Source organism: Lichenostomus cassidix, unplaced genomic scaffold, assembly GCF_008360975.1.
Source record: "Lichenostomus cassidix isolate B80296 unplaced genomic scaffold, HeHo_3.0 HiC_scaffold_733, whole genome shotgun sequence".
NCBI lineage: Eukaryota > Metazoa > Chordata > Aves > Passeriformes > Meliphagidae > Lichenostomus > Lichenostomus cassidix.
This window is the reverse complement of record NW_028147995.1, coordinates 41,586-68,791: the sequence shown is the minus strand read 5'-3', so window position 1 is coordinate 68,791 and position 27,206 is coordinate 41,586. Positions and strand designations below refer to the sequence as shown.

General features: G+C 56.1%; 2 protein-coding genes and 1 pseudogene across 2 annotated transcripts; 2 read left to right on the top strand and 1 right to left on the bottom strand.

Moving 5' to 3' along the window:
* The first annotated feature begins 2,078 nt into the window (after window positions 1-2,078).
* On the top strand, window positions 2,079-4,691 carry LOC146420437 (serine/threonine-protein kinase pim-1-like; annotated as a pseudogene).
* An 11,757-nt stretch (window positions 4,692-16,448) lies between these two features.
* On the top strand, window positions 16,449-20,014 carry LOC146420436 (zona pellucida sperm-binding protein 3-like). The gene is made up of 9 exons (XM_085048278.1): window positions 16,449-16,849; window positions 17,310-17,428; window positions 17,512-17,615; window positions 17,791-17,968; window positions 18,079-18,199; window positions 18,306-18,397; window positions 18,465-18,610; window positions 19,043-19,162; window positions 19,848-20,014. Exons 1-9 carry the CDS (start codon window positions 16,454-16,456, stop codon window positions 19,994-19,996), a joined length of 1,425 nt encoding a protein of 474 aa, XP_084904404.1. The 5' UTR covers window positions 16,449-16,453; the 3' UTR covers window positions 19,997-20,014.
* Window positions 20,015-21,761: 1,747 nt separating this feature from the next.
* Window positions 21,762-26,817, bottom strand: LOC146420435 (maestro heat-like repeat-containing protein family member 7). Its single transcript, XM_085048277.1, has 15 exons — window positions 26,586-26,817; window positions 26,285-26,349; window positions 26,026-26,175; window positions 25,694-25,842; window positions 25,228-25,375; window positions 24,802-24,989; window positions 24,575-24,712; window positions 24,179-24,293; window positions 23,872-24,009; window positions 23,486-23,662; window positions 23,193-23,348; window positions 22,932-23,033; window positions 22,674-22,776; window positions 22,332-22,388; window positions 21,762-22,040 (listed from the first exon to the last, which is right to left on the bottom strand). Exons 1-15 carry the CDS (start codon window positions 26,704-26,706, stop codon window positions 21,841-21,843), a joined length of 2,007 nt encoding a protein of 668 aa, XP_084904403.1. The 5' UTR covers window positions 26,707-26,817; the 3' UTR covers window positions 21,762-21,840.
* Window positions 26,818-27,206: the final 389 nt, after the last annotated feature.

Here is a 27,206-nt window from a genome sequence, read left to right as displayed (position 1 = left end):
CGCTCCCCCTCCTCCATCCCTCCTCCCCACCCGCTCTTCCTCCTCCTCTGTCTCTCCTCCTCCTCTCCTGCCTGCTCGTCCTCTTCTTTTTATTTCTGACTCCCATCCCGGCTTTGTCTCACATCACCCTTGGTCCATCCCGTGCTCAGCAGAGCATCCTGTGCTCTGTCAGCACTCTCTGCTCCTTCGGGAAGGATTTGGGATTTATGCCAGGCACAGACACTGAACCTCACCCCAAACTGCCCCGGTGCCATTGCTGTCCCCTCGGCACTGGGCAGCTGCAGTCCCAGGGCAAGCAGGGACACAAACGAAGCCAAGTGCAGCCCAGCTGCCCGCGCTGATCCAGACGAGCCCCAGGGACAAGGTCCTGCACAGCCACACGGAGCCCTCGGCTCCTGGCTGGGAACGGCTTGTGTTGTGGCTGCCCCAGCGGCCAGAGCAAGTCCTGGAGCTCCCCCAGCTCCTGCAGCAGGACCCAGGTTCCACCTGCTCTGCCAGGCCCTGGCCACTGGCTCCATGCAAAGGGGGAAGACAAGAAGAATGCATTGGATGCAGCCCCCAAGGACCTCGAGCAAATTGTTTAGGAACATCCAGACCTTGAGCTGACGTTTGCAAAGCTGCAGCTGGCAGAGTTCTGTGATGCAGGAGACCCAGCACAGGAAGAGGAGACCTACAAGGAGCTGCAGGAGAAACACCCTGAGCCTCAAATGCTGCTGAGCTCTAAATTTCTGCTGGAGAAAATTCTTCCTCTCCAGGAAGAGATCCTGGGATGAGGCAAAAGCAAAGTTTGTGGCTGGTGACATATTTCCCATGCAGAGAGAGCAGAGGAGCTGCAGGTGGAGGCTGGGAGCCTGGGAGGAGGGAGGGGTGAGCAAGGTGGTTTTTTAGGGTTTGTTTTAGATCTCCTTCTCATACTGTGATTTGCTTGGAATTCAATTCCCTTAATTTCCCTAACTTGTGTCTGTTGTGCCTGTGACAGTGACCAGTGAGTGACCTCTCCCTGCCCTTATCCCAGCCCACGAGCCTTTCCTCCTGAGTTCTGTGTCCTGCTCCTGTGAGGACAGTGACAGTGCAGCTTTGGTGGCACCAGGCACCCGGCCAGGACCAGCGCAGCCCAATAATCCCTGCAATTCCTTCCCTCCAGGAAAGGTTCGTGAAAAGAGCAAACAGGACTGTGGAGAAGATTCCTGGAAAACTGAAACAGCTTTCAAGAAGTGAAATGAAAATGTAAGGATACAATCCACAGTGTTTTCCTCTATTTATTTCTATACTCCCCTTTTCCGTGTTGCACTACTTCTCCATGCCATTAATTGCAATCAGATCTCACCTCTAAGATCTATGGCTTAGCAAGTTTTAAACTCCCTGAAATACCATGAGTTACACACAGTTTGTCTTCCCCCGTTCTGTTTGGAAAGCAATGCAGGAGACATAAGTGCAGTGCTTGTGTTGGGAATGAATTCTAGAGACAGGGAATGTGCTCCACTAGTGTTTGACCCTCAGCAGGGACAATGCACAACAGCAGCCAAGGGGATTGCTGTGCCACTGTGCAGCAGTCAAGCCTCCGGACCTGGGCTGAACACGGCAAAGTTCCCGTGTTTGGACAGACTCAGGGGCTGCCCCCGGGGCGCGCGGGGCTCGGCCGTGGGGCGCGCGGGGGCGAGCGGGGAACGGACAAACGGCCACTCGGACATATGGCCACTGGGACTAACGGCCCCGGAGTTTCAGTTGCAGCGGCGGCAGCGGCAGCGGCGGCAGCAGCGAAAGCAGCGGCGGCAGCGATAGCAGCAGCAGCAATCTACGACCCTCTCCGTCCCTTTCTCCTGCTCCTCCTTTCCCTCTCCCGCTGTCCCTCACCCTCCGTCAGTGTCCCGCAGCCTCTCCCGGTGTCTATATCCCACTCCCCGCCTCCTCTCCCGCTGTCCCTTTCCCTGTGTCCCCTCCTTTCCCGGTGTCCCTCTCCCCCTGCCAGCCCGGGCCATGCCCCAGGCTCGCCCCCGGCCCCGGCCGGGGCTGCCCCCTCCCCGCCCCTGGGCGTCCCGCCGCGCTCTCGCCTCCGCCCGGCTCTGGCGAGCCTGGCTATGGCGCTGCTGGGCGGGCATCAGTGGCTGGGGCTGGGGCGGCATCGTCAGGCTTTGGCTCCGCCTGTCCCGAGCCTGGCCCCGGCCCCGACCCAGGGTCCAGTCCCGGCCCCAGCCCCAGCCCCAGCCCCAACCCCAGCCCCAATCCCGGCCCCGACCCCGCACCCGAACCCGGCCCCAGCCCCGACGGCGTCCCCAAGCCCAACCTCGGCCCCAATCCCGACCCCGACCCCGCACCCGAACCCGGCCCCAGCCCCAGCCCCGACCCCAGCCCCAATCCCGGCCCCGACCCCAGCCCCGATCCCGCACCCGAACTCGGCCCCAAGCCCAGCCCCAGTCCCGACCCCAGCTCCGGCCCCGTTACCGGCTCCTCCCGGGGCCCGAGGAGGACACACGCGGCTCGGCCGCTCCCGCCGCCTCCGCTGCGCCTTCCCCAGCCCGAGCTCCGCCGCTCGGCAGTCCGGCCGCCGGCCCCGAGCCGCCCGTGCCCCGTTCAGAGGGGGATGCCTGGCCCGGGGCGGCTGAGAGGCGGTCGGGGGCCGTGTGTGGCCCCGGGCCGAGCGCTGACGGCCGCGTGTCGCCCGCAGGGAAGGCGCAGGAGGCCCTGCAGGAGCGGTACCGGCTGGGTGAGCTGCTGGGGACAGGCGGGTTCGGCAGCGTCTACGCGGGGACGCGGCTAGCGGACGGAGCCCCGGTGAGTGGCTAGCGGAGGAGGAGGAGGAGGAGGAGGAGGGTGGGGCTCGGCAGGGCGGGCGGAGGACGAGGAGGAGAGCGGGCAGCGAGCTGAGCCTGCTGCTCCCCTTGGCTTGCAGGTGGCCATCAAAGTGTGTCACGGAACCGCATCCGTCATTGGGGCGAGCTGGTGAGTGCGCGGGGCCAGCGGCAGAACCCGGGCCGTGCCGGGTGGGGATAAGCCTGGGCCCGGCAGGGTGGAAACCGCCAGGAGTCCTGGAGGGAGAGCGGGCGAGGGGTGAGCGGGGGAGGCAGATCATCCCGGGCTGGGTGAGGGGTTCCAGAGCCCCGACACTGATGGCATCGTGGTCCTCCTGCAGCCCGATGGCACCAGAGCACCCCTGGAGATCGTGCTGCTGGACAAAGTGTCCACTGGGTTCCATGGCATCGTCCAGCTCCTGGAGTGGGTTGAGCTCCCCAACGACTACCTGTTGGTGCTGGAGCGCCCGGAGCGGTGTCAGGACCTCTGGGATTTCCTGGCAGAGCGGAGGTTCCTGCCGGAGGAGGAGGCGCGGGGGATGTTCCGCCAGGTGCTGGAGGCCGTGCGGCACTGCACCAGCTGCGGGGTCCTGCACAGGGACATTAAACCACAGAACATCCTCATCGACCTGTGCACCGGACAGGCCAAGTTGATTGACTTTGGCTGTGGCACCTTCCTCCAAGACACAGCCTACACCCAATTTGCAGGTGAGGCCTCCCAGGGGATGCTCCTGGGCATCTCATGGCCCAGCTTGGGTGTAGCACCAGGGCCTCCTCTCTTGCTGCCAGGCATGGGATTAACTCTTCAGCAAAGTTACTTTTGGGTGGGGGTAGAAGGGGGGCAGCTTGCAGCCCTGTTGAGCACCTTCACTCCCACTGTGCCCTGGGCTGGGGCTGGGGCAGCCAGTCTGGCAAACCCCAATGAGTGTAGCAGTGAGGGGGGTCAGACCCCATGCCCCAGCCAGTTTGGTGTGCAGGTGAGGAAGGACTTGGACTGCTCCAGTCCCCTTGTTTGCCTTGGCTTGTAATTGTTATTTGGGGGCAATGCAGGGAGGGATGAGAGTGGTTTTTCCTACCACTGGGAATGGTTTTATTTTGCATGTCATGATTGGACCTCCCCAGGGCTTCTGCTGCCTCATTCCAACCCCAGTGGCTTCTTTTCCAACCCCAAGTTTGTCCATGAGTAACAGGTTCTGGCGAGAGGGCAGCAGGTCACCCTGTGTTCCCCTGGTGCAGCCCCCACATGCCCAGGGATGCTGGGGCGAGGCTCTGGGAGCAGCAGCATCCCCTGATGAACTCCATCTGTATTCCACAGGAACCCTGTCCTACAGCCCACCAGAATGGACCCAGCTCAGATGCTACCACGGCGAGGCAGCAACGATCTGGTCCCTGGGCCTCCTGCTGTACCACCTGGTCGTTGGGAAGCACCCATTCAGGAAGGGCCGGAAGATCATCTGGGGGCGGATCTTGTTCCCACGACGGCTTTCTCAAGGTGGATCCTCATCTCTGTGGCACAGGGGGAATAGCAGTGTTGGGAGAGAGCAGCAGGCTCATGAGCATCCCGCTCTGGCAGCTGCTGAGGAGGAGGCACATGTCCTGCTCTCCTCCAAAACAGAGAATCCATGGGGAAGTTTAGGCACAGCTCTGAGCACACCCAGCATGGCCTGGGCACGGGAATGGGGAGGGGGCATATCTGACAGGACCCTTCTCCAACGGACTGGCATTTTCTGGTTTCTCTTCACAGAGTGCCAAGATGTTATTAAGAGGTGTCTGTCCATGCAACCCTTGGACAGGCCATCGTTGGAAGACCTCTTCGATGATCTCTGGATGCAGGATGTTCATGTGCCCTAGAAGAAGGAAGAGATCCACATGCACAGTTTGATGCAGGGGCCTGGCAGGTAACAGTTCCACACATCTCTTGGCAATAAGAAGCAAAGCAAACCAGACTTTTTTTGACCTGCTTGTAGCTCTGAGCAGGGATTATCAGAAGGGAACTTGCAGCTCTTGTGCTGGAGCTGAGCTGGAGATCTGCTCTGGCAAGCACTGGTGGCCACCATCCACCCTGGTTTCGCTTGTCTGGTTCATTGTTGTCTGGGGCCCTGGGCAGAACACTGACAGCCTGGTGTGGCCCCCAGGGAAGGAGCAGGAGCCCCTGGAGAAGCTGTACCAGGTGGAGCTACAGCTGGAGACACCAAGGAGGACCTCAAGGATGACAACCTCTTCCTTGACCTGGCGATGTGCAAGCTGAAGATGATCTACTTAAATTCTGGCACCTTCTTCTCTTTGGTAGGGCTTTGGGGGATAGTCTGGGGTGGTAATGAAATGGGAGTTGGGTCCTGGCCCTGCCAACAGCCCCCAGCACCCACTCTGCCCTGGGCTGGGGCTGGAGCTGGGGGCAGCCACCCAGACCAAAACAAACCCCCATGGGGGGAGCAGAGGTTCAACTGCAGAAGCTGTGCAGTGGCTGGTTTGTTTGGCAGGGGAGGAAGGGCTTGGGCTGCTCCACTGCCCTCATTTGCCCTGGGTTACCATTATTTTATGAAAGCAATGAAGGGGGAAGGGATAAAGCGTTGGTTTCCCTCAGCCATGAGTGGGTTTTTCCCTGGCATGGAGGGGTCAGTCCTTCCCTGAGCTCCTGATGGTGATAATGTAACTTTTTTCTTGTTTCTACTTTTTGTTTGTAATCGCATTAATTTGCTCTTTGGTTTTTAAAGGAAGAGCTCTCCCTGGTGTCTGGTCTGGATGGGGCAGTGCTGGGACCAGCTGTGGAATGGCTCAGATGTTCCCTCGGAGAAGGGTGAGGACATCCTTTGGGAGAAGCTTTTCTTCCAGCAGCAGATGCCATGAGGTGGATCCCCATCTTCTCGGCAGGGGTGGGATGAGGGCTCTGGGGAGATGGCAGCGAGCACAGGAGCATCCTGCTCTGGGCAGCTGCTGAGGAGGTGGATCTGCCATGGCTGGCTGGAGGTTGGGCACATGTCCTGCCCTCCTGCTCTCCTCCCAAAGGCAGCAATGATGGGGAGGTTTGGGCACAGCTCTGAGCTCAGCCAGCATGGCCTGGGCACTGCAGGCAGTTGGGACAAGGGGGACAGGAGCCTTCAGCTGACGGGCAGTTTCTGGTTTCTCTGCTTCCAGCAGGGCTCTGCGGATGCTGAGGCTGCTCTGGGCTCTGCCAGGGCTCTGCTGGCGCTCAGCCCTGGGCACGGCTGGGTCTGCTCTGCCCTCCCTTTGCTCTGACAGCTTTGCATCAGACAAGCCTGTTCTGAGCACACCGACAGAGCTTTCTGCTTGTGCAGGTGAGTGAGACTTTCCTGCAGGCCCAGAGATTGCAGTGAGGGATACACATCAATTGGCCAGAACCTAAACACTCCACAGTCCCAGCAGAACGCCTGTATCTCCACAGGATGTTTTGTCTGTCCCACTCTTCATTCCGTTTTGGGTTGGAATTGTGCAATTGCACCTTCTTCCTCCTCTAGAAGTGCCACGAGTGGGCCAAACCTGGCGAGTGGGCTGTTGTTCCTAAGGCAGTGTAGTCTGGAGTTGATGGATGAAGAATTGCCCTTCTCCACTTCCCAACCAGAGCAAAAAGCTGTAAGTGGGACTTTGCATCTTTAAGAAACCCCTGACAGTTTCAAAGGGAATGCACAGCTCATTCACAGGGTGAGAAGGAAGGGCATCTTTTTAATGAGATGGGGATCAGCAGAATTTCGATTCCCAGTCCTGCTTGGAGATGGCAGGGCAAAAAGCAATTTCTTATTGCTTCAACCAGAATTTAAAATAACTTAATATTGGAAACAAAGCCCAAAATCTGTTAAAAAAGGCTGCTGAGGCCAGTAAGATAGATCCATGCTATCAGCACATTGGCAAAGTAAATAACTGAGTTCTCTTTTACAAAAGATCAGTTACTTCTTAATCCAAAGTTACAGAAGATTTTACACGACCCACTTGAGGTTTGTTTTTATCTTTCACATTTCATCAAGTTTTTTTCTCTTTTCTCCTTTTTTTTTTCCTAAAACAGAAAACATGTGCTAAGAAAGAAATGCCCTTTGCTCCTGGTTCTCGTGTGAAGCAGCTCCCTTCCCTCTGGCCCCGGGGCTTGGGGCACTGTCAGCACCTCCTGCTTCAGCCACTGCTTCTGCTGGCATTGAGAGCAACAACCAAATTGTGGCTGATCCTGAGGGAGCAGCAGCAGTGCCTGGAGCTGATCCCTGAGTCTGGGGCAGGGCTGGACAAATGACCCACAGCAGCAGCAGCAGCAGCAGCAGCAGCAGCAAATGGAGCTGACTTTGAGCACAGCCCCTGCCACTCTTGCCTCCTGTTTGCAGTGGTGTCACAGCAGCCTGAGGCACCTGGGAGCCCTCAGTGCCAGCAGGGACTTGAGATGGCAGGCCCTGGGCTCCTGCAGGTTGTGCAAGGAATGGAGCTGGGGACTCCCTGTCCATATGGAGCTTGCAGATGGAAAAGGCTGCTGTGCCCAGGCAGCTCCAAGGGCAGAGAAATGAGGATCTCGAGCACTTGATCTGGGCCAGTTCCACAGTCCTGGGCAGCAGCCAGTGAGCAGAGGGGGAACAGAGGGCACAGCAAGAGGGACAAAAGCAGTCAAGTGAAGAGACTGGAGAGAGCCAGACCTGGCAGAAGGAACAGCTGCTTCATTGCCCTCTTGAAGAAAGCTCTTGGCTGTTTAGGAGCACTGAAAGGCATGAAGGGCAGAGAGGAGTTGACACCAAGCAATGCTCCTGTTTTCACACCCTCCCCTCTCAGTGTCCCAGAAGGAATTGGATGAACTGTGTTTTTCTTTCTGGGTCGTCTCGTCCACCATGAGCAGCCTAGCGCCAGGAGCTAAAGGGCCTGAAGCCTTAGGCCTCAAGAGCTGACCAGGAGGGAACTTTCTGAGCAAATTAATGCTGCTAACATGGACCAAACTGAATGCAGTAGGTAGAATTCTGGAATTATCTAATCCTTTCTGTTGGAAAAGACCTCTGAGCTCATCAAGTCCAGCCATTCACCCAGCACTCTCAGCCCAGCACTAAACCACATCCCTGAAGCGCCAAGGCCTGAACAAGAGGCCTGACTGAGGCTTGAACAACAGGCCTGAGCCAAAGGTGACCTCTCCATGAACCTTCCAACCAAAGGTTATCTTTGTATCCACTCATCAACAAAATATGCATGACCATTAGCACTGCGATAGATGTATCCACTCATTAGGGGATCAGGTAATGACTTTTCTGTGTTTAGAAGCTAAACAAGGTAACAAAATCTGAAATCTGGCCTGGTTTGGGGGTGTATGGTCAAAGTCAACTGCCTTGGTTCCTCCTTGAGCCCTGGCCAGGCTTTGGGAGAATCCAAGAGGAGAGAATGAATCCAGATGTCCCTGCACTGGAAGTGCTGTCAGTTTGTTTGTTCAGCACTCTCCCAGCGAGGTTGGAGCCTCACCTGTGTCTGGACACAGCTGCAGGAATTCCCAGTGTCCAGAGTGGCTCTGCAGCCCTTGGCTGTGACAGCTTCCCCAGCTGATGTGTGGGTCTGGGTGATGGTAAAGTCTGAGGGTAACTGGTGATGGATCTTTCTAAATCCCTTCCACAATCTTTGTTAGGAATGATTGGATGCATTGCTGAGCTTCTCCCATTGTGATTCTTTGCCACTTTGAACTACAAGAAATTGCACTGATTCCTTCAGTTGGTGTCTGTGTCTTTGGTGCTGGCCCTGCCCACTGGTAAAATAAAATTGGCCTAGTGTGGCTGGATCACCACCAAATGTCACTTTTTATATGTAAATGTAAGGAATCAGTCCTGTGCGAGGTTCCTGGATGGGAAGACCTTCCCTATGGTTTGCAGGGTCTGGAGTGGGCTGAGGTTGGAGCACTGTGTGAGCAATGGGGAAGTTGGTTAAAAGCAGCTGAACCACTGGATGTATTAAAATGCATCCAAAAATTGCAGTTCAAAAAAGGAAAAGAACTTGTGGGCTACGGAAGATGAGGATGAATTCTGTTAGCAGCATACTGGAAACAGCAGCAACAGAAGGAACAACTGTAGTTGGAATGCTCCTACATGGAGTGACAGAAGAAAGTTTTCATCCTGAGCTCAGATTTGTTTGTTTAAGTGAAATAATAATAATAATAATAATAGCAACACCAATAAAACCAACAACAATAATAATAAAATTATACATATATACTACAATAATATTTATATTTATATATAGTTTAAAATAATAATGTGAAATAATGCTAACAGTACTAATTTGTTAGCTTTGGCTGCTCAAGGATGTCACACCAAATATCCTGCAGAATATGATTGACCAGAACCCAAAAGTCAGTGGGAAACTGCAAAATTGTTTATAATGAATAAAGGAGGAAGGGATGAAATTGGCAATTTTTATAGGTTTTGCTGATACTGTGATGTGGAATGCTTTGTCTGTTACTGGGAAAAAGAAAGTGATTTACACTGCTGAGTTTTTCACATACCAGACTGTTCACAAGCTGCAGGGCTGTTTGAACAGATGAAGGGGTTGTTCAAAGAGCAGTTGAAGAAATGAGGAGATGGGAATGTGTCCCAATGGAGAACCAATCTGACAGATGTGCTCCACATCCTTAACAATGAGCCCACTGGGGACATGGAAACCCTTGATGGGCATGGCTGCCCCCAGTTTGCAAATCAGCCATGGACAGTGAGACTTGAACTTCCTGGGAAATTGTTCTGGGTGTGATGGCCAATTACTGGGCCACCCCAGGCTGCAGGGCTGGACATTTATGTATTGGAATTAATTAGTATAAATCTGAAGTAAATGAGAGTTATCAATACAAAAACAGTAATTCAGATCCTCCAGGACACTTTGGTTTGGTAACTGCTCCCTGGAACTTGGCCTTGAAAGGTGTTCATGTCATGGGAGGAGGAATTGATGCAGATTATCCAGGAGAATTCCAGTAATTCTGTTAAACAATAGTGAACAAGATTGGATTATTCAACCCCATGACAGGGTAGGACCATTACTGATATTGTAGTTTTAAAAACAATTATGAAAAAAGGAGATCCACCTCAAATCACCACTGTCTGTGGAGATAAAGGGTTTGAATCCAGCAGTCCTAATAATGGAGCTAAGATGTGGGTCCAGAGGCCAAGTGGTCCTCCTGAGCCAGCTGAAGTAACAGTTCTGGGGAAATTAAAACACTATTTGAATCCTGAAACCTGGGCAAGAACAATGGGAATATGTCCCTGCAGCCAAGTGTTGTATGGGAGAACAAGTAGATGTTATAGGATGCTGTTTCACAGATCCTGCCAGACCAAATCTCCCTGTTTGCCCCAACGTTCCCTTTGGAAAATGCTCTGGTCCACAGGGCTCCATGTGAAGGCTGATGTGACTCTGAGTGCCTTCCACACGAATTCCAGCCAGAAGTCTGGAGCACCTCAAGGACTGGGAGCTGGCAGCTCTCCAGCCGAAGGGGAAAGGACCCACCAAGCCTTGTTACCCACAGACACAGCAGTGAAGCTGAACAGCAAAGGACCTTGGGGCATTATTCTGGAATTAAAAAGGAGCCAGCTCCATTGACAATGGAATTATTGTTCCTAACTCAAATGAGATTGAGGAAAAACAATGAATAACCTTGTCACTAAGGTACTCCTTATGTGTTTAAGTTGTATGTTGGTAGTCAACCAGAATCTTTGTTTGCCAGAAACACCTCTGGAGTTTCACCAAGGGATTAGTCATGACAATTCTTATGGAAAATGTAAAGATTAATGTAACTCAAATACTCAGTGTAACTAATTGCTGGGTATGTTCTCAATTAATGTTGGGAGGAAAAGGATTCCCTTGGAGGGCCCACGCTACAGGGTGACCAGAACTCTCTCAATGGGCTCTGACTCATAGTGGAGTCAGTGAAGGGATAATTAAACTGTGCTGTGGACCAGAGGAATGCATTTATCAATTTTACAGGATTCACTAGGATTTGCCTTCAGGAGAAACCTACCCTGTTATAGCTAGAGGCCACAATGTGAAAGGATTTCTGTGCTGGAACATCACTCACAATGTCAGTAGAGCTTGGGGTGCTGGGGCTGCTCAGGGTCACTGTTACACCACTCTCAGCTGCAGTGCCACCCTTTTGGGTACTTTGACAACAATCACAGGGAGGAGTTGGGGCTATGAAAATACTTTCCACCCAAAGAGTGCCTTTGATTTCAGAAAGCCAAAGATTCTGGATCACCCTGTGCCCCATGTGCATTGCCTTGTCCTATGGAGTTACGTTAAGGAGCTAAATAGATTATTAGAAGAAGTAGCAAATGATACTGCTAAAATATTGAATAGCACATCCTATGAGCTCCAACAAACACAAATGGGAGCTCTGCAGAGCCACATGGCCTTGGATTATCTGTTTGCTGCCCAGGGAGGAGCCTGTGCTATTCTAGGACAGGAATGTTGCACTTGTATCAGTGATGGGTTTGAAGTCCAACAGTCAGGAATGAACTCAATAGAAAGAGCGGTAGAAGAATGTCAGAAAGAAGAAAATTCATCTGGGTGGGCTTGGCTTCGTGGCTGCCAAAATGGAGGCTGCTGTGAAATGCATTTGTGGCAGTCACTGTAATCATGGCAGTGTGTGCACTTGGTGTGTTATGATTCCATGTTAGAGTTGTTGTAACACTTTGTGCTGAGAAATGGAGCACTGAGACTTGTCTGAAAAGAGACACAGCCTCAAAAAAAAAGGGGATTTGATAAAGAGCAGAGAATAGGAACTAATTAGGCATGTTTCAAAAGGATTGCCAATTATAGTCCTGAGTAATGAACTTGAACAGCATTTAATTGAAGAACAATTAGGTGTAATTGCCTTTACACCTAATACCTAAATCTTAGACTCTGTTATTGAAAGAATTATTAGGAAGGTTGTAGTTCATCTGTAGCTCAAAGGACCAATTGAAGTACCAAGGCCTGAACAACAGGCCCTGAGCCAAAGCTGACCTCTAGATGAACCTTCCAATCAAATGTTATTTGTATCTGCTCATTAACAAAGCATTATTAGCAAAATGATCTATGGATCTGTTCACTGGTGAAACCTGAATTTACCTTTCTGTATTTAGAAACCAGACAGTGCCACATCTGGCTTTGTTTGGGGGTGTAGGATCAAAGTCAACTGCCTTGGTTCCTCCTTGAGCCCTGGCCAGGCTTTGGGAGAATCCAAGAGGAGAGAATGAATCCAGATGTTCCTGAACTGGAAGTGCTGTCAGTTTGTTTGTTCAGCACTATCCAAGCTGAGGTTGGAAGCCTCACCTGTGTCTGGACACAGCTGCAGGAATTCCCAGTGTCCAGAGTGGCTCTGCAGCCCTTGGCTGTGACAGCTTCCCCAGCTGATGTGTGGGTCTGGGTGATGGTAAAGTCTGAGGGTAACTGGTGATGGACCTTTCTAAATCGTTATAGGCAATCTTTTGTGGTGATGATTGGGTGCATTGTTGATGAGCTTCTCCTTTTGTGATAATTTGCTAATGATCATGTGCTTTGCTGAGCTTCTCCTTTTGTAATTCGTTGCACTTTTGCATTCCATAAATTACACTGTTCCTTCAGTTGGTGTCTGTGTCTTTGGAGCTCACCCCCAGCAAAAAAGGATCCCCTCCTGCCCAAGTGTTCCCTGAGAAGACAAAAACCATCACTCCAAATGTACCTCCTTCCTCCTTGTTCCCCTCACAATTTACACTGAGCCTGATGTCCTGTGGTCTGGGATATCCCCAAGGTCAGTTGGGGTCATCTGTCCCCCTGTGTCCCCTCCCAAGCTCCCCCACACCCCCAGCCCCTCCCCAGCATGGCTGGACGAGGGGCAGGAAAGGCCTTGGCTCTGTGCAAGCTCAGTGAGAACAAAACCATCAGTGTGTGATCAACCCTGTGCTCAGCACAGCCCCAAAGCACAGCCCCAGGAAAGCCCTGGGAAGGAAATTCCCTCTGCCCCACCCAAAGCAGCACCCCATGGCCATCCAGCATCACCACGGCTCCACAGGCTGCTTTCTGACCGTGACAATCCCCATCCCAGCAGGGCAAAGGTTGTTTGCCATGGACCCAACCTCAGCAAAGTGTCTCCTGCAGGTTGTCATGGCATTGGAGAGTGGGAAGGGGGCTTTGTGCTGGTTGCCATGGCAACCTCTGTACCAGTGATGCCCTATGGTTGTTGCCATGGCACCCGAGTCCAGCAGGGTCTCAGTGCAAGTGTCCCTGGCATCAGCCCCTCCAAGGGGTTTCCATGGCAACTGCCATGACAGGTGACCCAGGTGTGGTGTCCCAGCGATGGTTGCCATGGAAACAGTCCCCAGCACTGACCCTTTCTGTCTGGCTGACCTGGACTTTGGCCCTGGCACTGGGCTTTGCTGCTGGTTCCGCGGCGCCTGCCCAGCCAGCGCGGCACAGGGCAGGTGGCCATGGCACAAACCCCAGCCATGGATCCCCTGTGGCTCTGGGCAGTGACACCAGCCCTGAGCAATGGGCTGCTGCCATGGGGTCAGTGAAGTGGCCATGGCAACAGCCCCTTGCAATGGCCCAGTGCAGGTTGGCATGAGAATCCATCCTCACAGCTGGCCCAGGGCAGGCCTGCAGTACCCTTCCCAGCAGCCTGGCTGCACACAAGCACTTCCAGGGCTCTCTGCATTTCCCTTCCCCTCACTCTTGGCTCACTCACACACCTCTCAACAATCCCCTTGGTGCTTTGAGCTGCAAGGAGTTCAAAGCTTGTCTGTCCTTCAGCAGTTGCTCTAATTCTGCCTTCAGCCAACTCTGGATTTGTGTTTATTGCAGAACTTCATGTGTGTCTAAAACATTCCTTGCAGGGTTCTGCCTTGGGCAAGGGGAACCTCCTTGGTGGCAGCTTGGGCTTGGCACACACTTGAGGAGGGTGTCTGTTTTCAGTGGGGAAACTTAGGAGTTAGAAGTTGCTTCAAAAAATAAAATATAAAAACCCCTCTTTGCTTGAGTGCAGCCAGTTGTGCAAGCAAAGCAGGTCCCAGGTGAGTGAGGAGAGACAGGATGGGGTTGGGCTTTGAGGACCAGGGTTGTCCCCACTCAGACGTCAAGGCACAGCTTCTCTGACCAAGCCAGACCTCCTTAGGGGAGACCCTGGATCAATGTCAGTCACAGAATGCTGCAATCACCTCTTCTCTACAGGGAAAAATAAACCCTTTAAACTAGGAATTTGGATGTATTAGATGCTCCTTGAAATATCTCTCCGTAACTAAAAAAACCCCCAGTTTTCTAATGAACTGCACTAGACCAGAGGGACATCAAGGCAGAGCCATGGTTTGTTCGGAGTCTGGATCAGCCCAAAGCTTTGTGTGCCAAGGCAGAGGCAGGCAGGATGCAGAGCTGTCAGGGAAAGAAGGGCCAGCGAGGTGGGGCAGCCGGGGGATGACGACAGCCTGCAGGGACAGAGGCACAGGGCATGGACAGCGTAGGACAGCCTGGGCTGGAGAGGGCAGAGGGATGTGCAGGAGCTGCAAGGCCCTGACAGAGCCAACTTGTGCGGCACTTTGGCCATGGCTGCTGTCCCTGGCCCTGAGGCCAGCAGGACACAAGTGACCCTTGCAGCCCTGGGGCCTCATGGCCTCTTTGTCCCTGCCCAGCAGCCTGGCAGAGGCCACCCCATGGTCCTGCCCTTGCCATTGCACATCCCCACATGCCAGTGCCCCGGCAAGAGCCCTGAGCACTGAGGGAGGGACAGGATCTGCCTTGCCAGGGGCTGGGGCTCAGGGCTTGGCCCTTTGGATTCATGAAACTCATCCGGGTTGGCTCAGCATCAGAGACACCTTTGCCTTGCTTGTCCCCACCTGCCATCATCACTTTCTCTCAAGCCAGACAGAGGGCTGTGAGGTCACAGTGTGGGTTGAGACATCACAGAGCTGGCTGTGACATCAAAGACTGGGCTGTGAAATCACCGGTTGGTTGTGTGACATCATTGGGCAGGATGCAATGTCACACGGTGGTGATGTGACATCATAAAGCAGGCTGTGGCACAGAGTGGGTTGTGACATCACAAAGAGGGCTGTGCGGCTGCAGAGCAGACTCTGCCATCATAGAGGATGGCTCTGTTGGACATCAGAGAGCAGGATGTGACATCACAGTGTGGCTTTGTAACATCATGGAGCAGGCTGTGTGATGTCACAGAGAAGGCTGTGAAATCACAGAGTGGCTTGTGACATCACAGGGTTGCTGGGTGACATCCCAGCTGGGTTGTGACATCACAGAGCAGGTTGTGATGTCGCAGAATGCTGGTGTGACACCTGAGGGCAGATTGTTTGACATCACAGTGTGAACTGTGACATCCCAGAGGGGCTCTGTGACATCACAAGTAGCTGTGTGACATCACAGGGGAGTTGTGTGAGGTCACTGGGGAGGTGACTCCACCCCAGCCCCCCCTCACAGTTTCCCCCAGAGAAGTCCAACGCTGCTCGTGCACAGCAGGGTCCCCTGTCCCCCCAGGTCCCTCCTGCCCCCCAGTGCCACAGCCTCCCCCAGAGGATGTTCCATGAGATAGACCCCCAGAGCCTGACACAGGGACAGGGGGGACAGGGCCCTGGGGGCTGGGAGAGGGGGACAGGGACCCCCCAGCAGTGTCCCCGTGTCCCCCAGGGTGAGAGCCTGGCCCGGGGCTCCTTCACCCTCTTACGAATGAGGGCTTGAGAGCACTTAAAATATCCCCAGCGAGGGATCAGCAAAAATCAGGTTTCATATTGAGTGACAGCATGAGAAAATTCCTTGGCAAGAGTCACTCTGCTCCTGACTGGACAGTTCAGGCACACCAGGGGAAAAAAGCAACAATGAAACCAAGGAAATTCAGGCAATCAAACCAGAAATGAACTGAGAACTGGCACTGTGTGTGTGTGTGGGTGCCTCTGAAAAAAGACAGTGAGGGAAGAGATGAATATGGCCTAAAAGCCAGAGAGCCTTCAAACTCCAACGATCTTCACTTATACTGTACAGGAAGGATGGATGATGACTCAGGAAGGATGTTGAGATGCTGGGACATGTCCAGAGAAGGGCAACAAAGCTGGGGAAGGGTCTGGAGCACAATTCCTATGGATAGCAGCTGAGGGAGCTGGGGTGGTTTAGCCTGGAGAAAAGGAGGCTCAGGGGAGACCTTTGCACTCTCCACAATCACCTGAAAGGAGGTTGTAGACATGTGGGAGTCGATCTCTTCTCCCAGGAGACCACTGACAGAATGAGAGGACACAGTCATAAGCTGTGCCAGGGGAAGTTTAGGTTAGACATCAGGAAAAAATTCTTCACCAAAAGAGTGATTGGGCACTTGAATTGTCTGCCCAGGGAGGTGGTGGAGTCACCGTGCCTGGAGGTGTTTACAAAAAGACTGGATGTGGCCCTCAATGCTATGGTTTAGCTGATGAGGAGGTGGTAGGGCATAGGTTGGACTTGATGATCTCAAAAGTCTTTTCTGTCCTAGTTCGTTCTGTGGTTCTGTGGTTTTGTGGTTCTGTGATTGGGATCTCCCAGCTGGCTCCTGTTATCCCAGGTGGGAACCCCCAGCCAGATCCCATTAACCTGAGTGGGATTCCCCAGCCAGATCCCATTATCCCCAGTGGGGATTCCCCAGCTGGATCCCATTATCCCAGCTGGGATGCCCCAGGAATGCTCCCATAAAAGGCTCCCGAGCCTCCCCTTTTCCATGCCCTGCTTTCCCTAGAGGCAGGATGGGCTTTGGGAGTTGCTTTGGGGTCACACTGCTCTGCTGGGTGTTGGCCTTGGCCACATCCTCCAACCCCTGGGGTTTTCCCCCACAGAATCCCAGGATGTGGTGGCTGCGGGGAGACTCCTCCCGGAGCCGTGTCCCTGCCGCGGCGCTGCCCTGGGCGCGGGTGGATCTGTCACAGCTGCAGGCGCTGTCCCCGCGCCCCGCGGTGGCCGTGCGGTGCCAGGAGGGGCAGCTGGCGGTCACCGTGAGCAGGGACCTCTTTGGCACCGGGCGCCCAGTGCGGGCAGCGGAGCTGAGCCTGGGCGCGGCCTCATGCCCTCCCCTGGCCCCAAACCCCGCCCAGGCCTTTGTCACCTTTGTGGCTGCGCTGCACGAGTGTGGCAGCACCCTGCAGGTGAGGGGCACCTGAGCCACTGTGACCAGGGGTTGGTGGCCCTCGGGGTGAGGGTTTGGGTATCCCCGGGGGAGGCGGTGGCCCAGGGGTGAGGGTTTGTCCCCAAAGCTTGACTTGATGAAGGTTCTGGTGCGTTTGGAGTATGGAGTGGTGTGCGCAGAGGTGGATTTTGGGGATACAGGTACCCCTGTCCAGCCTGGGATGAGGGGCAGACTCAGCAGTGGGTTTTGGGATTGGATGCAGGAATTGATGGGATAACAGCTCCTGGGGTGCTGTGCCCAAGTCCTGGATGCTCCTGGGCCCCTCTCAAGCTGGCACCTCGTTGGGATGCCACTAAAAGCTCTGTGGCACCTTACAGGATTGGGGAGGTGGCTTTGGTGGCCTCTGTGTCCTGGCATGGTCCCTGCTGGTGCTGAGTTTGTTTTCCTGATTTTCCCCCTCTCCCAATTCCTCCCTCCAGGTGACCCCAGACTCGCTGATCTACAGAACCACCCTGTCCTACAAACCCACCCCTTCTGGAAACCCCCTAATCGTGAGGGCCACCCCGGCTGAGGTCCCCATCGAGTGTCACTACCCCAGGTGAGTGGCTGGCGCTGTCCCCATGCTGCCCCGGTGCCGAGGGGACAACACCATTGTTGGGAATTCCCATTGCATCCCTTTAGGAAGAGCAACGTGAGCAGCGGCGCCGTGCGCCCCACATGGGCTCCGTTCCGCTCCACACTGGCGGCTCAGGAGCAGCTCCGGTTCTCCCTGCGCCTCATGGACGGTGGGTGCAGCCCGGGGGCCTCGTGTCCCTCGGGTCCCTGCTCCTGGTGGCTCCCGGTGACATCCTGGGAGTCCAAAAAGAGCCCGAATCCACCCCACGGGGGATGCCGCACATTTAAGAGGTGCTCCATTCCCGGGAGGTGCCCAGAGTGACCCCCCTGGGATCCACATTGCAGACACCTGGAGCAGGGAGAGGCTCTCCAACACCTTCCAGCTCGGGGACAGCCTCCGCTTCCAGGCCGATGTCACCTCGGAGGGCCACGTGCCCCTGCGGCTCTTGGTGGATCGGTGTGTGGCCACCCCGAGCCCCGACAGGAGCTCATCCCCCCGCTACGCCTTCATCGACCTGGGCGGGTAAGGCCGGGCTCCGGGGCTGGCGGGCTAAGGGTTAAATCCCGTAGGATTCCTGCAATCCCAAAGGATTAATTCCCTGGGCAAATCCCGCCTTCCCGGCCCTTCTCCAGGTGCCTGCTGGACGGCAGGGCAGAGCACACCGGCTCAGCCTTCGTGGCCCCGCGGCCCCGGCCGGAGTCGCTGCGGTTCCGGCTGGGCGCCTTCAAATTCGCGGGAGACACCAGCAATGTGGTGAGCTCTTGTTCCCACCCCTCCTCCTCCTCTCCCGGTTTCTCCATGGGAAAAAACCTCCCAAAGTCTCCGAGAGAAATGACTTGTCCTGGGTTTGCCCTGCCAGCTCTACATCAGCTGCCACCTGCGGGTGTCCCCGGCGGCCGCAGCCCCGAATGCCGGGAATAAAGCCTGTTCCTTCGGCAGCGCCAGCGGCCTGTGAGTGTCCCTGTGCCGGGGAGGGGCCCCGCCCGCGGCAGGGGGGTCACAGGTGACTCTGTTCCAGGTGGGCCCCTCTGGAGGGCAGCGGGGACATCTGCAGCTGCTGTGACACCGGCAGCTGTCCCTCTCCCGGAGCAGATTCCCGGGCAAGCCGCGCTCCGGCCGCAGGGCCGGGCAGGCGCGTCAGGAGGGACGGCCCCGCCGAGCCAGGTGTGTCCCTGAGGTGTCCCCAGGGGTGGCACCCGAGGGCTGGGGACGGCTTTGGGGGAAGGGCGATCCCGGCTACTCCGCGGTGTCCGGAGGGAAGGGCTTTGGAAAGGAAAGAAGGGGGATTTTGGTGGGATAGCGGGAAACAATTCCATGTGGCTGGGGAGGTCCTGGCACCTTTGTCCCTCCCTGGAAGTGTCCCGGGCCGGGCTGGAGCCACCTGGGACAGTGGGAAGTGTCCCTCCCCGTGGCATGGGATGGGCTTTGAGGGCCTTTCCATCCCAGACCATTCTGTGATCCTATTCCAAGAGACTGTGTCTTTGCATTTAAAACCCCTGGAATTCTGCTCTTCCCGTGCCCATCTCTCTGTAATTCCCCAAATCCAGCCCGAGTGGGAATTCCCTCTCCTGGGAACTCATTCCCATCTTTTTCCAGGTGAGCTCTCAGGGCTGACTGAGGCTGATATCTCTGTGGGACCCCTGCTCATCCTGGAGCCAGCTCAGGGATTATGGAATCTCTCTGGGAGTCTGGGGTCAGCTGCAAACACCCCCCAGGGTAAGGGCTTTTGAGGTTTTGTCTTTGGTTTGGTTTTTTTGTTTGTCTTTTGGGGTTGTTTTTTTATGGTTTTGGTTTGGGTGGATTTTGGTTGATGGTTTTTTTGATGGTTGTTTTGATTTTATTTTTTTTCCCCTTTTTTGGTTTTTTTTTTTTTTGTTTGTGGTTTCCTTGTAGCTTTGTTTTGGTTTGGTTTTTGGGGTTTTATGTGGTTTTTGTTTTGGTTTTCTGGGGGTTTTTGGCTTTTGTTTTGTTTCTGGTTTTGAGGGGTTTATTGTTTTGTTTAGTTTTTTTGTAGAGGTTTTTTGTTTGTTTTGTTTGATTTTGGCGTGGGTTTTTTTAGGAGTGTTTTTGGGTATCTTTGGGGGGTGTTTTTGAGTTGGGATTTTTTCAGTTTTTAAATTATTTTGGGTTTTTTGGTTTTGTTTGTCTTGTTTTTCTGTATGTTTTTTACTTTTTTTGGGGGGGAGTTGTGTGTTTTCTTGTTTGGCTGGGGTTTTTTGTGCTTTTTTTCCTTGGTGGGGTTGCATACCCAGGGGTTGATCCCACCATGAATTCCCTATGATTTCCCCTTGGGACATTTTGGAACAATCCCCCAGAGCCACCTCGGGGGGCTCATTCCCAAGGGTTGGATGGAAGGTGGGAAGCCAATCAGGGAATGCTGAGTGGGTTTTGTCCCTTCCAGGTGCTGTTGGCAGAATTCCTGCAGGGATCCAGGGGCTCCTGCTGGTGGTGGCTGCTCTGCTGAGCCTGACAGCGCTGGGAATGCTCCTGGGAATGTGCCGGGAAAGGCTCTGCCCTCCAGGAATGTCCCCGTGCTCCCCATCCCAATAAAGAGCAGCATTTCTGTCATCTCCTGGGGTCCTCTGTGGGATGGGGAGGGGACACAGGTGGCCTTGGGATGGAATCCATGCTCTGGGAAAGGGGTGGGATCGGGGATGTGGAGCTGTGGCTGCCTGGAAGCAATTCTCAAAGCCCTCCAGCCCCTGGAATTGGGAGGCACAGGTGGATTCTCCCAAGGTTGTGTCCTTGGTAAGAGATCCTAAACAAGGGGTGGTTCCAGTTGTTGGGAATTACTGGAGTTTTGGGGTTCTAAATGGTTTCCTGATTCCAGGAACAAGGGGTGGCTCCAGTTGTTGGGAATTACTGGAATTTTGGGGTTCTAAATGGTTTCCTGATTCCAGATATCCCAGTTTCCCTTCCTTGTCCAGCAGGATGCAGGAATGAGGCTCTGCCATCCCTCGGAGGACATGAGGGCTGCTGGAATTGTGGAATTTTGGTTGGGTTCAAGGCCAAGTTTGGCTTCTCTGCAGAGATAACCTGGGAACAGCCTCGGTGTCAGGGTTGGGAAAAGGGTGGAGGTGCTTCTGTTGGGCAGGGGCTGGGTGGAAATGGATTCCATTGTTTCTGTGGAATGTGAGAGCTCCAGGATGAGCAGGGCAATGGCATTGGATTCCTTGAGGCTGCCAGAGCCTTCCCCGGATGATCCCAAGCCAAGGAATCCCATTCCAGGGCCAACTCCCCTCCATCCCTGAGCTCTGAGGGACCTTTTCTGTATCCCAGGAAAATCCACAGATCTGGTGCTTCCCAGGCCCGTTCCTGAGCCCAGGAAAAGCCTCCTCTCCTGGGATTAGGAATGAAAAGGCCTGATGTTGGCTCAGAGGTTTGATCCTTTGCTTTTCCCTTCTCCAAACAGCTCCCATTCTGGGCATTCCCAAAATTTGGCACCTGAAATTCCCTGGCCAATGGGAATGGAGTGCTGCTGTCTCCCTCTGATATTCCAGAAAAACCAGGGAGTGGCTGGGCTCTGAATGAGCCTTTTTGGGATTGGAAGGGTGGGGGAGCAGGGCCTTCTCTCCTGCCTGGGATGGACATTCCAGGGATGCTTTTCCTGCTCCTCTTCCCCAGGCATTTCAGCAGCTGGGCTGGAAGAATCAAGTGGGAAAATCGGGGAGCCCTGGAAGTTGGGTTTTTTGGGATATGGAAATGTCCTGGCATGTTTTAGGCTGGAGCTCCTTCCTCAGGAGTGTCCAACTCTGCTCCAGACTGTGTCCCATCCCAGCCACCAGCACAGGGCAGGGCAGAGTCTTCTCCTCACTCCATGGCCATGGGGAGCTCTAAGTCCTGGGATCTCCATCCCATTCTTCATCCCATCCCAGCCTCCCACTGCCCTGTCCCCTCAGGGTCTGCCCCAGCCCGGCCAACCTGCCTGGCAGTGGCACAGCCCCGCTGGAGCTCCAGAGGAGCCGCAGCAAGAGGCACCTTGGAGCCCTCGGCAATGCAGCCGGCAGCACACGGGCAGGACACAGATGGAGCTTCCTGGCTGGCAGAGGCCTTGTGGCCATCTCCAGGCACAGTCTCGCAGGGATCCCCGCAGCTCCTGCCTCTGCCCACTTGCTCTGGTGCAAGTGCTAAGGCTTCAGCAGGACCACCAAAGGCCAAGGGGCTTCTGGCCACTTTCCCTTCCACACTGCATGCCCAGGCAACCTGCTGAGCACAAGCACCCTTTTTCCCCTCTTCCCCTCTGCCCTGCAGACACTGGGCACCGAAAGAAACATCCTGGGAGTCTGTGTATTAGAACACATTCTATATTTGCATACTAAGAAAAAAGAAAAGGGTTAAAGAAAATAGGAGATCCCTGGCAGGCTCAGGTGGCACCAGGAGATGGAGCAGACAGATCAGCTCTCCACAGAGCTCCAGCAGCAAAGCCAGCCACAGCCCCACAGACGAGGCCATGTCTGGCACACTCTGCGGAGTTGATTTGGCTGCTCCTGGAAGATGGAGCTGCGAGTCTTTGTCACTGCCTGGAGGATGTGGGAAGTTTGCAGCGCCAGGCTTCTGACAGTGAGGCTGATGTCTTCTGCTGCATCTTCAAGGGCTGGGACAGAGAGGAAGAGAGCCACGGTCACATCCTGGATCTGTGGGGACCCGAGGAGATCCCCCCCTGCCAGAGCCATCCCAGCCCGCTCTTGCCGTGGCCACGAGGGAGCAGGGGCCAAGGGGAGCAGCTGGAAGGTGCTGGCCATGAATCCCCGATGTGCCCCTGACATCTCTGTGTGCTCTGCCCACGCTGCCCCTCGTCCCCACAGCGAGCAGAGCTCTCCGCAGCCCGCCAGGGATTGCAGCTACACCCGCCAGCTCCCGCTGACACACCGCTGCCCTCACTCACCCTCGAAAATGAGCTGCAATTCTTCCTGCTGCCTCCTCAAGCTCCGCCCGACGATCCCTGGGAACACAGAGCCTGTCACAGCCCCAGCGGCACAGCTCCCCCACAGCGGCCCTGCTAGCCCTGTGGCCACACGGCCTCCTGCGCCGGCAGGGCTCAGCCCGGGCCCTTGCCGCATCCTGCCGCCCGAGGAAGGGCAGGGCTGCGAGAGGAGGGCGGCAGCAGCCCCGAGGCCAGGCGGGGCTCCACAGCCCCGGGCCGGATGGAGCTGGCGGGGCAGCAGGCGGGGCTGGGGCCGAGCTGCGGCGGCGCGGGGCGGGGAGGGAGCCCGGGCTCGCGGCTCACCGATGAACCTGATGGCCTCCTCTTGCAGGGGCTCCTGTGGGCTGTGCACGTAGGGCAGGGCCTGGCGCAGGTGCTCGGCCGCTCGGCTCCTGTGCTCTGCCAGCTGCAGAGAGACAGAGCCGGCAGGGAAGGCTTGGCGTGGGCTCAGCCCCTCTGGGCGCAGCAGTGGGCAGAGGCACAGCTGCCAGCGCCACACACTGAGCACCGGCCACAGGGGGCTTCTCCAGGCTGCGGCTGGGGCTTCCACACTGTCCTTACCAGGCACTCGCCGAACTTCCACAGCTGCTTGTTCTTCACCAGCTGCTCGAGATGCCTGCTCTTCAGGAACTCGGCCGCAGAAAGCAGCGCTTCCCGAGAGGCCTGGAGAGCAGCAGAGACATGGAAATAGCCCCACAGCCCAGGGCACAGGAGCTGTGTCCCCGTGCCAAGGCCACGAGGAGGCTGCAGCCCGTGAGGCGCACAGGCGGGAGGCAGCTGAGCCCCCTGGCAGGGGGACGCCAGCAGCCCACGAGTCCTCACCGCTGCCACAGACCACTTCTCATCATGGCAGTGCAAGAAGAGTGGGAGCAGGCTCTGGCGCACTTGTGCCTTCAAGGCGTTTTTCTCCTTTTGCACTCCAGAAGTCACCAAGGCTCGGAAGAGCACCATGGAGAGCAGCCGCACCGTGCTACTATCCTGTAGGAAAGGAAGAAAGAAAGAAAGACCTCAGCACTGGCAGCTCCAAGCTCACCTAGGCACGTGCCTGAAAATGCTCAGGGCACAAAGTGTCCGGGCAGCACCCAGTGCCCGTGGCTGGGGGCACAGAGCCTTACGTTGTCAAAGAGGGGCAGGAGTGCCTCAGCCAGCTGCAGGGCAAGGGGGCTGGCTATCAGCCCGACTTTGTCCACGATTGTATAGCCGAGCACCATGAGCGTCATCAAAACCATGCCTCCATCTGTGTCCCACAGGAGCTTGATGAGCCTTTCAGTCAGGCTCCACATTCTTTCAGTCTGTGCAGAACACAAGTCTGTGAAACCCCAGCCTGCTGCTGCAGGGCCCAGAGGCCAAAGGCCTTTCCCAAAAGCACTCTGGCAGCTGAAGCAGGAGGCAGGAGAGCTGGGAGCAGCTGCCTCTGCTCCTGAAGTCCAGGCAAGGCCAAGTAGCTGTGTTGCCCAGCCCCACACTGCCAGCACGGCTTCAGCTGCTGTCCCCTTCTCACCATCCAGGGATCATCAGTGAGCTGGAGGAGGGCCCTGAGCGCCAGGCGACGCCTCTCCCTGCACTTGCTCCACAGGTGCCTTGAGACGATTTTCAGGACTGTGTTCCCACATTTCCTCAAGTCCAGGCACTGCAGGGTCTGAAAGGCACAGGGCAGTGACAGGGGAGCTGGCTGGCAGGAGCCACACAGGGCTGGGCCCAGGCAGCAGCAGCAGAAGGGCACAGGCACCGTCCCAGGCAGCTGCAGCTATGAGAGGGCAGAGAGCTGGGAGGCAGCTGAGCGAGGCAGCGCTGGCCTTCAGGCTCACCTCCACAAGGAATGGCAGGCCGGGCAGATCCCAGCGTGGGTCCCTCCTGCTGAGCCGCCCGAGCAGGTGGTGAGTGATCTGGGAACACAAGGGTATGGAGACACGGGACATCTCCCTGGCAGGAGGAAAAAGGCACCAAGACCCTGAGCTGGGGGGGGGAAAATCTCTCCCAGGACTAACTCACAGAGGTTTGCTCTTTCCCCAGCATCCCTGGAGGGAATGTGGGTGCTTTGGGAGGTAGCTCCTTGTGGGCACCCTCCTGTCCCAGCCTTTTCCCGTGTTCTTGGCTGTCCCTCCGTGACAAGGCCCTCTGGCCCACAAGCACAGGGACTGTGAGGGGCACCCCGGGCACAGGACACAAATGCCACGGGCAGTGGGGAGGAGGGGGTGTCTCACCTGGCCAGCAGACGCACAGCATAGTGCTGGGTGTCAGCACAGAGCAGTCTTTCCCAGCCACGCTTGCGTTGCATTGCTGCCACCACATCCTCATAGTGCAGCTGGCAGAGCAGGGCCTTCAGGGTCTGCACTGCAAAGCTGTGTGCAGAGCAAAGCCCAGGTCATGCTGGCAGCACTGGCTCCTGCCCTGGGGACATGGGAGGGACAGGAGGACTGGCATGGAGCACCTGTTGGGGTTGGTGGCAAGGCCGTGTTGCTGCTGGCATCTCTTCCAGAAGGTATGGACCTCCTCTGGCATATCCAGTGTGCTGCAGAACACTTGGAGGAGCAGGTGCACAAAGAGCTGGGGGAAATGCACCGTCACTGCCTGTGGGCAGCAGGGCACCTGGAGGATCTTCCACATCACCACAGTTGCCTGCAGAAGACAAAGCACTCCGAGAAAGCACTCAGTGCTGTCCAGGTGTCTGAGTGTAGGAGGGGAGGGAGAGGCCAGGGGAGACGCAGGGAGAGCACTGGGTCTGGTGCCCCTGAACTGCCCCTAGCGCAGGTTTCTGTCCAGCACCAGAGGCAGGGGGGTGTAGAGGGGGAAGGAGGATGGAGAGGTGCTGGAGAGGCAGCCTGGGGGTGAGCAAAGACCAATTGCAGAAACTCACAGCCAGGGCTAAGACATGCGTGTTGTCCCCATCAGAGGTGCATGTGCTGTGCTCTGGCCAGCTCCCCAGCACATCCAGGAGAGTCAGCATGGCCGGCTCCGCAGCCCTGAGCGAGCACACGATGGCCCTCCACATGCTACCGGCAGCTCTGCGGGGTCAGAGCTCTTTCTCAGGGGGGTCTCGGACACAGCACCATGGCCTGGGCAGCTGCAGGGGCCCAGGCTGGCCACCAGTCCTGCCTCTGCCCACTGCCTCTTGCTGGCAGCAGCCAAGCAGCCCAGCCGTGCGGGGACAGACCCCTGAGGGGCAAGGAGGGAGCATGGCAGCAGGCTTGGGGGTTACATGCCAGGGCTGAGAAATGGAGCCAGAGGGCCCTGGAACTCTCCTTTAGTCAGACACCTGGGATAGGCTCCACAGGGTGATGGGCTGGGGAGCCGTGAGCCCTCTGGGCAGGTGGGCCCTGTACCTGTCACACGATGGAGCCACACGTAGGAGAGTTATCACTGCCTCAGTGGGGTATTTCTCAGTCAGATCCAGAAGCGCCCTGTACACATTGCGCTCGGGAAACTCATTGGACACGAGCCACTGGTAAATGTACCTCACCATGGCAGGCACCTGGAGAAGGCCCAGGGAGAGCTGGAAAGCTGCCAGAGGGAGTAATGTCCCCAGCTTCCCCAGAGAAGTGCTTCCCTTGCTACCACACTGGGATGGCCTCAAAGGCTTCAAGGGACCAGTGGGCATGGCTTGGGAGGCCAAGAAATTCCTGGGGGGCTCCAGCCCTGGCCACAGGCTGCTTACTTGCTTTGCACTGGAGACACCCTTCTCCAGAAGCAAATCCAGCAGGGCAGCGCTGGTCTTGCTTTTGAAGATGTCAGAGTATGCTCTGACCCCAGGGCCCATGGCGCTAGTCTCTTCCTCCCGAATTCTCCTGATGAATCTGCAAAGCATCTGTAGAAGAAGGACGAGAAGAGAGGGATGTTCCCCGGAGTGCTCCAAGCGCGGTGCTCAGCCTAGCAGTGACAGCAGGCCCAGCCCAGGTGGGGATGGCTGCAGCTACCTGTGCTGTTCTGCGGAAGAGGCCACGGGCAGGCTGCTGCTCTCGTGTGCTGTGCATGCCTGCATCTGGCAAAGAGCGAGCACAGCCAGAGCTGAGGGGCTGCAGGAGAGGCCGGAGAGCACAGGCCAGCCCTGCACTGCCCAGGCAGGGACAGCCCCGGGATGCCCAGGGATGGAGCACAGCTCTTCCATCCTGTCCATGGGCATGTCCCCAGCGGATGGGATGGGATGGGATGGGATGGGATGGGATGGGGCCAACCTTGCTGCAGGCACCAGCCCTGTGGCCCAGCTCTGCCACTCACCCTCCTGCAGCAGCTGGAACTGCTCCAACTCTCCAGGCTGCTGTGCTGGGGCAGTTCCAGGGCCTTCTTCCTCCTCCTTCCCCCTGGCCAGCTTGGGTGCACTTGGGGGTCTCTGCTCCATGTCACTGTCTGGATTTATAGCTACTTGCAAGAGAGAAGCCTTGGGAAGGCTACAGGACAGCAAGTCCTGCACTCTGGTCTCGAGGGCTCCTGCCACAAGGCTGGGAGACTCCTCGTCTGGCCTCGAGGGCACTGGCTGCAGGGATGGGAGATGCCTCAGAAGAGCTCTGGGCACCAAGTCCTGCAGTCTGCCCTCGAGGGCACCTGCAGAAAAGAAGCCTCGGGAAGGCCACTGGTCACCAAGTCCTGTGGTCTGCCCTCGAGGGCACCTGCAGAAAAGAAGCCTCGGGAAGGCCACTGGTCACCAAGTCCTGTGGTCTGGCCTCGAGGTCACCTGCAGGAGAAACGCCTTGGAAAAGCTCCGGGTCAGAAAGGAACAAGTGTGCTGTGCAGGGGCTCCTCACGACACCGCTCTGTCCCATCCTGTCCCGTCATGTGCTCCGAGCACAGTGGCGTGGCCACGTCGTTGCCAGCGCCTATGTCACGACATGTCACAAAGGG